This window comes from Dipodomys ordii, unplaced genomic scaffold (assembly GCF_000151885.1).
Source record: "Dipodomys ordii isolate 6190 unplaced genomic scaffold, Dord_2.0 Scaffold94, whole genome shotgun sequence".
NCBI lineage: Eukaryota > Metazoa > Chordata > Mammalia > Rodentia > Heteromyidae > Dipodomys > Dipodomys ordii.
Window position 1 is genome coordinate 3,690,367 of NW_012267310.1, and position 9,204 is coordinate 3,699,570.

Consider the following 9,204-nt stretch of genomic DNA (forward strand, 5'->3'; position numbering starts at 1 on the left):
AGAAAAATGGGGGGAAAGGCAGCTAGATAATAATAAAGTTTAAATCATATATTGTCGACTACTTTTCACCTAGAAATTGGTACCAATATCCAATCATTTTCAAACAACAAAAATGGTAAATTCATATGGTCCAACCTAACATGTTATTGCAGAAATCCATTATTTGCGGCAATATGCATGAACAAAATAGGAGCATATTAGAGTACCCTGGAAAAAATTTTGACTTCTATGTACAATAAGTTCAGTAGTTTCTAGGAAAATATTTGTACCAGTTTTGTTGTTCACATTTCTGTGTACATCTTGTTTAAAACAAGTGAGTCATTCCACATAATATTTTCAAAATTTGTTTCCTACTTTTTGGTAATAGCCTATAGTCATATGGGAGTAATTTTACAACGAGATCATGTAATCTAGTTTTGTGATTTGTTCTCATCATTTTATTCTGGTGCTCCACCAATCATATTATGAAGCAAGAGGACAGAAATAAATAGCTTTGTGAAACAGAACAAACAAAACAGTATTTTTTGTTCTAGTCCTCATTATAAGCTAAGACAAGACCAGGACAAAGGACATACACCTGAGTCTTTAAAACTCAATCCTGTAGAGGAATGCAGGGGGCTTTGTTTTTAACTCAGGTCTCAAGTATCCCTGAGTGATCTTGCCCAGAGAGTAGGGAATTAGCAAAACCACGAAGGTCAAGCAACCAGAGGCAACCCTGGCAACACTGAGCTAGGAAAACACCTGGTATCTACATTAGGACGGCAAGCTCAGAACGTCAGAACTGGGTGATTTTGACCCAATGAGTCCATGAGGAGCTCACAGCCCAAGCAGATCCATAGTTATTGTCACAGAAATCCTGCTTTTCATCTAATCTTTACTACTATACTAGTCAAGAACTAAAATGTAGACACATGGGCCCCAGGAGAAGAATTCTAGCTCCTTCACTGTGTTGATACATTAGCATTAACATTTCTCTGCCTCATCAGTAAAATAAATTCCACATCAGCTTACTATATATGTCATGTGTATGTATATGTGTATAATCTGCATACATACTACATATATTAGCTATATTAGATATATGACATATACCTCATGTTATATATTTATATGTATACAATGTGTTCATAACATGATGCAATATATAAATTATTTGACTACTTATATAGAAATACTGTTTTCCTATGTAGTAATATATGCTATACATTCAAGCACTTTATATGTAAATATATAAAACAGATTTTACGAAAAATGCCACATATACATGTTTATATATAAGTCTTCTATATGAAAAGCTATCACACAATGGCCATAGTATACATTACATGCCATGCTTATACACAGTTGTTTTATATAGTACACAATATCTAATTATCTTTCTATTAAATTTATTTTTACTATCTTTAGTTGTGCAAAGGGACTTCAACATATCAATTTATGAGTGTGATGCATCTTGACCAGTGTCGCCCCTTCCATTATCCATCTCCGTCCTCATCTGGCCCAATCCCATCTATCCTCTCAAGTTATCTAGTTTTACTTTCACATATATACATTTGAATACTATGTCTTCACCCACCATTCCTTTCTCTACTCATCTTTTCCCCCTCCCCTTAATTCCTACCACTCTCACACAAAACATGATTCAGCCTTCTGGTATTTGTTTTGTTAAAATGTCAGTTAATTGTTCAAAGGAGTTACAGCATGGGAATCTACCCCTGTATATACCATACTATAGTCAGTTTGTGTATAGATGAACATAGCCCTGTTAAATACTTTATCTTTAAACAAGGAAGATCTCTTAGCAAATCCATTTCTTTTTTGTTTGTTTGTTTGTGCCATTCCTGGCACCTGGGCACTATCCCCAATAGTGCTCAAGGCTAGCACTCTACCACGTAAGCCATAGCTTCAGTTTTTGTGGTAGGTAATTAGCGAGAAAGAGTCTCACAGGCCTTTTTACCCAGGCTTGCTTTGAATGGCCATGCTTAGATCTCAGATGCCTCAGTAGCTAGGATTACAGGCATGAGCCACTGATGCCCAGCAACAAATCCATTTCTTGAACTTTCATTTGTAGCTACTATCTATTAAAGGAAAATTATTTCTCAGATTCAAAGTTAATGCCATGTTAGAACAACCACAATGTGTCAAGTCTCTAGTAGAAAGACTAAGATGCTATACTCCCCCTGATGTGAGCATCTGTCTTTACTTCAGCAGAGAACACCTTTACTCTTACTCTTAACTGTGAGACAAAACAGGCTAGGATAAGCCAAACAATTCAGCTTATAAAGTAAATGTTTATAACTGGCAAAGTGTAAATGTAACCCAATTAATGAACATCTCTCTGAAAATAGATCTTACTCAATCCAGACACATATACACTTTAAATTTCTTCTCAAAAAAACAAAAATTATGAATTTATGTGGATGTCAATGAAAGAAAAGCATTTTATAAACACGAGCTACTTAGTGGATCTTGCCTAACAATAAAATATGTCAGAAGCAGAATCTGCTCATGTATTATATTCTATATATTATATCCTTGGGATTTCCAAGGAGAATATGGTCATTTTGTTTCCACATATGCTATAAATGGCTTCATGCTATTAAATGTTTTTAGATTAAAATTTCAAGGTTATTGCCAAGTTCCAGTGGCTCATGGCCTATAATCCTAGCTACTCAAGAGGCTGAGATCACAGGATCAGAGTTCAAAGCCAGCCTGGGCAGGGAAATCTGTGAGACTCTGATTTCCAATTAAACACAAAAAATCTAGAAATGGAGCTATGGCTCAAGTGATGGAGTACTAGCCTTGAGCAAAAAGGCTCAGGGACAGTGCTCAAGCCCTGAATTCAAGCCCCAGGACTCTTACTCTCTCTGTCTCTCTGTCTGTCTGTCTGTCTGTCTGTCTCCCTTCCTCTCTCTCTGTCTCTCTCTCTCCTCTCCTTCTTTCCCTCCCCCCCCCCTCTCTCACACACACACAACCTCAAAGGTTATCTATCAGCAAGCCATTTCATTTCACCTGATCTTCTCAGACAGTCCTCAATTTGAGGGACACAAGCTGAGGAAGTCCTGGTAATGAGGAAGGGATTTAAATGTGACACAAATCCAGCATTGGAAGGCATCACCAGCCTCTGTGTGTGTGGACTGAGTAAGGCAGAAAAATCTGGGCTTGAAGTATCACACTTAGGATATCTCAATGTACAAAGTAGATCAGTTTACTCATAATTATTCACTGACAAAAAAAAAAACGCTGAAACAAATCACCCAGATTCCTTCTGATAGCAAAACCATTAAAGAAACTGAAAACACGATTCACTTTACAAACACCTCTCCTTGAAGCATATCTACCGGGTAAAGTTAGGTTAACTCTCAACTATTTGTTAGTGGGTTCCTGCCTTGGTAGATTATAAACAACTCTGACAACTTGGGCTCCACCCAGAAAACAGACAGAGTGAAAGCAAGACCTAATCAGGGAGTGTGCCCAAGAGTCACAACAATAGAGGATTAGCTAGATTTTTAGTTTCTTCCAACATTAGGGTTAGTCCTTTCTGTGCTGCTTTGATCCAATCTGTAGGGATCTTGTTATGACCCACCCCTTTGATAATGAGCCATGACTCCCATTACCATCATAGGGGCTCCTGGTTGTCATGAAGGTCAATATCTGCCTGGGATTTTACATTTAGGGAGCATCCTTGTGCCCACCCCTGTGAGCTTGGCTACCAGGGAGTCCTTGTAAACAGGATTCTACTTCAAAGTGAACTTTTCAAACCAGAGGACAAGGCGAACAGCAATGTTTTTGCTGGTAAGGAACCTTTTTAAAAAGTGTCTTCAATCCACATGTAGTAGATATCTTGACAGTCATTCCTGCTGGATTCCAGTTCCAGAATGAAGAGGACTGTGAATGGTGGCAGGGCTTAAGATGGGCCCCATCGTCAGAGAGAGAAAGGGGGAAAGGAAAAGAACTTAGCAAAAGCTTTTTTTCTTAATTCTATATTTCTTTGGGTTTTTTTCCCCCCAGTTTCTGTCATAGCCATCAAAGATAAAGGCGGGACTGGCTGATGAGAAAATTTCTATGAAGTTACTCTTTGTGAAATTTTCCTATATGCCATTTCCTCTTTACTACTTTCCCAGTCCATTGTCCATCCTGACTTATAATCCAGAACTAAGGGAAGTTATTTAGCAGCCCACTGTCCCAGGGTAGCCTGCAATTGAAACAATACCTTTGAAGGCCCAAACCAAAGGAAATTCAGCTGTAGTTCTTGGCAGAATAGGTGGGTGTTTTGTGTGTGTGTGTGTTTTTTCCAGAGCTCAGGGTGTTCCCTATGTCCTAGAGTTCTTAGAATGTGTTTCTCCTTGAGGCCAGGCCAGGAAACAAGGGCCTCACCATTTCTCTTTGCTTTAAGGGAATAGATCAACCTCTTCAGCCTATAAATACCCAGCTGTGAGCTGGGTCTGGGGCCAACTAGGCACTCCAGGCTGTTAATCCCTTACAGGTACCCATAGCTCTGTTGGCGCTCAGCCTTCCTTTGACTGAGCTACGGAAAGGAGGTGCAGTTACGGCATCAGCACTTGTCCTAGAAATCCAAAGGGCTTTTCTAAGTCATTACACAAGTGCAATTGCAATTTGGGGTTTAGACAAGTATGGTTTGAGAAACAAGAATTTGGCCTATCAGGAACAATGGTAGCAAAGCCAATGACCACTAGCAACAAATGATGGGTGATCAGATGGAACAGAGTGTTTCTCAGGGCCTCCTGTGGCCTTTAAGAGGGTCTTAGTATACATGCAAGAGCATACCTAGATAAAGGAATAAAGGAAAGGCCTTATTTCCAGAAGCACCTAAGGATAAAATTAAAATTCTTCTGGAGCTGCCCCCAGAACCAAAAACACATGCAAAACCAATCCAGATTCAATCTGTAAAAATCAAATTAGAGAAGGACAGGCATTTAAAATGCAGCAACAGAACTCAAGAGACAAGCTAACAGGCTCATTCTATCTTTACTTGAGTTTGATTATTTTCACTCTGGACCCTCAAGCCTCACGCATGTCACCTTACCAGCTCTGTTAATTCTAATTCTACTTCTCAGTTAACTTCTATAATTAGTCACCAGTAAGGTAAGAAATGGGTTCTTATTGTATTTTTCAACAAAAGTCGGCATCACTCTCATAAAACATCACACTTAAGTTTTAAAATGACTGCAAAACAGATTTAATTCAAGTTCTACTATATGATTAATTCTTATTCCGCCATATGCGTCCTTGTCTTATTACCATATTTAACAACTCAGTACAAAATCCTTGTTTTAAAATATTTTTGTTCCTAGCAAGTAAACATCACAGAAAATGACTTGCCATTTTCAGCAAGCTCTTGCAGTGAGTTTTGTCTTCCAATGCTTACCTAGTCTACCTGCCTCCAGATCAAATCGTCAATATTGTTGTACCAAGGTGCTGATGCCTCAGAAGTATCTACTTTTTATTCATTGTCAAGGGATGGTTTACTTTCCATCAAAGTCAGTTTGGTCCCTCCTAAGAACACAGGGGAAATACATTTAATACACAGTTTTCCTTCCTGAGTCTAGACAGTGAACTACATAAAGCATAATGAACAACGGGATCTCAGGCAACAAATAACACTTTTTACTTTATGTTCAAGGAGTTTAGAGGCCACCAATGCAGTAAGGGACACAGTACTAGCAATCAATTTGACAGCCTTGACCTGACCTCTTAAAAGTGGCTGTAAAATGATGCCTAATAAATTAAGATAAATGTCAAATTCCTCTAGGCAACAGGCCTAGCTCATTACTCCAGAATGGGCATTTAAGTCTGAGGCCAGAACTTCACACTAAGGATAGAAATACCAGTCTGGGCATCGGGGGTGGGGGAGGGAACTGTGTCCTCCGTTACTGTACATGCAAAATGACAGTGACTCACTCACTTCACTCACACGTACTGGCACTTTTAAATTTCTTTTTCAAAACGAAACCACTGTACCACAGGGTAAGGTTTTTGTTATGCTCAATAATGAGATTGAATATACCAAGGTGTGGAAGCAGAAAATTTGATCTGCTGATCCCAGTACCAAGATATGGGTTATGGAAAGCCACAATGGGTCACTTTGATGGGCTTTTTCAATGACTCAGGGCCTGGAAATCCAGGCGGGGATAGAGCAGGGGAATGTCTGCATCCAATAGGACAGATAGCAGAAGCTAGGCTGCAGAATGGAGTTAGAATGTGGGAACTACCTGTCCCTCCACTCTTCTGCTGTTGCTGGAATATTACTCAGAAAGGCAAGGGCACTAAAACAGTTAAGGAAAGCGGTTTCTGACCTGGCTCTGTCCCACAGAGCCTACTGCCAAAGAGTGCGGAGAAGCCAGCAGTCACTGCCTGCTTGGTGCATCGTCTAAGAACAACTAAAATTGGCCAAAAGATAAAATGCAAGTCATAAACCTTTAACTGGAATTCTCATTTTTAGCAATAGTAGAGTTCCGATGGATCATATTCCTTCTGTGTTTTCTTTTCCTTCCTTCCTCTTCAGTCAGATTTGTTCTTTCTTATTTCGCTTGCCTTTGTTTCTGAGATTTATTGCTTCCTGCCCTGATGTTTGGGAAAGAAAAAAAGAGGCTATGATTTAGTTTCCTGTCATAACTCAAACTAAATACAGTGCCTCTTTCTCACTAAAGCCTTCCACTTGGCCAATGTAAGAAAATGGAATCTTTGAACCCTCTGCCCACGGTCTTCCTCTGCCTTCACCTAGAAGGTTGAGGATAGCCAGCAAAATGATGACAGTCCAGGTATCTTTTCTCGATTGTTCCACCCAGCCACACCAACATCCCTAAACAATGGAGGTAGATGATTCCCCAAGAGACCCAAGCATGACTCTACTCAGCTTTCTACGGGCCAAAGCTTTTGGAAAGCAGAGGGAACCTGAGGAAGTTCTTTGGTCCATGATAGCATTAACACACACTTTTAGAATTCACCAACACCCAGACCTATCTTCCCATTGCGGAGAATCGCTAGGCATTTCCAAGCTTGGCAACACTAGCACTGGTTGTCTTTCCATAGCCCATTAGTCTTCCTTCAAGTTGGTTCCCCTCCTAAAGAGATTTAGTACTTTCAACTTACGCTCTGGTCTTTTTCTACTCCCCTTCCCCTTAGGTCATGGATTATATGGGACTTTTGAAATGTTATCCTCCTGGAGGAAAACTAGAGAAGACCAACATGTGAAAGAGCGAACTGCAGCAGTCTATGCAGACTCCATGCTCTCCTTTTCTCTCACCACTGCCATGTACCTGGTCACCTTTGGCATAGGGGCCAGCCCTTTCACGAACATTGAGGCAGCCAGGATTTTCTGCTGCAATTCCTGTATTGCAATCCTCTTCAACTACCTCTATGTACTCTCGTTTTATGGTTCCAGCCTGGTGTTCACTGGCTACATAGAAAACAATTACCAGCATAGTATCTTCTGTAGGAAAGTTCCAAAGCCCGAGGTATTGCAGGAGAAACCAGCATGGTACAGGTTTTTCCTGACAGCCAGATTCAGTGAGGACACGGCTGAAGGCGAGGAAGCGAACACTTACGAGAGTCACCTATTGGTATGTTTCCTCAAACGCTATTACTGTGACTGGATAACCAACACCTATGTCAAGCCTTTTGTAGTTCTCTTTTATCTTATTTATATTTCCTTTGCCTTAATGGGCTATCTGCAGGTCAGTGAAGGGTCAGACCTTAGTAACATCGTAGCAACCGCCACACAAACCATCGAGTACACTACTGCCCAGCAAAAGTACTTCAGCAACTACAGTCCCGTGATTGGGTTTTACATTTATGAGTCCATAGAGTACTGGAACACTAGTGTCCAAGAAGATGTTCTAGAATATACCAAGGGGTTTGTGCGGATATCCTGGTTTGAAAGCTATTTAAATTACCTTCGGAAACTCAATGTCTCTACTGGCTTGACTAAGAAAAATTTCACAGACATGTTGAGGAATTCCTTCCTGAAAGCCCCCCAGTTTTCACATTTTCAAGAAGATATCATCTTCTCTAAAAAGTATAATGATGAGGTTGATGTAGTGGCCTCCAGAATGTTTTTGGTGGCCAAGACCATGGAAACGAACAGAGAAGAACTTTATGATCTCTTGGAGACCCTGAGGAGACTTTCAGTCACCTCCAAGGTGAAGTTCATTGTCTTTAATCCGTCTTTTGTGTTCATGGATCGATATGCATCCTCTCTGGGAGCTCCCCTGCACAATTCCTGCATCAGTGCTTTGTTCCTGCTCTTCTTCTCGGCATTCCTGGTGGCAGACTCTCTGATTAACGTCTGGATCACGATAACAGTTGTGTCCGTGGAGTTCGGCGTGATAGGTTTCATGACACTATGGAAAGTACAACTGGACTGCATTTCTGTGCTATGCTTGATCTATGGAATTAACTATACAATTGACAATTGTGCTCCACTGTTATCCACATTTGTTTTGGGCAAGGATTTCACAAGAACTAAGTGGGTAAAAAATGCCCTGGAAGTGCATGGGGTAGCTATTTTACAGAGTTACCTCTGCTACATTGTTGGTCTGATTCCTCTCGCAGCTGTGCCTTCAAATCTGACCTGTACACTGTTCAGGTGCTTGTTTTTAATAGCATTTGTCACCTTCTTTCACTGCTTTGCCATTTTACCTGTGATACTGACTTTCTTGCCACCCTCTAAGAAAAAAAGGAAAGAGAAGAAAAATCCTGAAAACCGTGAGGATGCTGAATGCGTAGAAATGGCAGATATGGGTAGTACCCGAGTGGTTGACCAAATTACAACCGTGTGATCACATCTGCTTGACAGTTTCACCTTAGGTCTTGTCAAGAACAAGGAGATCATGTTAAGGAAACAGTTCAACTCAAAGTTGTTCCCTTTTTTAAAAGATAAGAAACAGGCTTTGCAAAACAAGAGAAAGGACAAAGGACAATGGGATGATAACGGGCATGGCATCTTTTTCACCTTTAAAACAAAAGGGTTGTTGAGATACACATACACACACACACACACTCACACACATACACACAGACCCTAGGAGACTTACTGTCTCTTAAGCTAAGATCAAATAGAAGGAAGCTTATTAACAAGTAGAATCCTATTTTATCTACACTGCAGATGTTGCTGGCATTGGGATAAAAGCAACTGATTGAAAGGTCAGCTGCCAAAGCAAAAATAGCTTTAAGCATTGTTCA

At 40.3% G+C, this 9,204-nt stretch overlaps 1 protein-coding gene across 1 annotated transcript in view; it reads left to right on the forward strand.

The window, feature by feature from the left end:
* Ptchd1 (patched domain containing 1) overlaps positions 1-8,916 on the forward strand; it is a 51,867-nt gene extending 42,951 nt beyond the window's left edge. Inside the window, exon 3 of the mRNA XM_013026498.1 lies at positions 7,147-8,916. Within this exon, the coding sequence (XP_012881952.1) occupies positions 7,147-8,801 (1,655 nt within the window). The 3' untranslated portion in view covers positions 8,802-8,916. The remainder of the gene's footprint in view (positions 1-7,146) is intronic.
* The last annotated feature ends 288 nt before the right edge of the window (positions 8,917-9,204 follow it).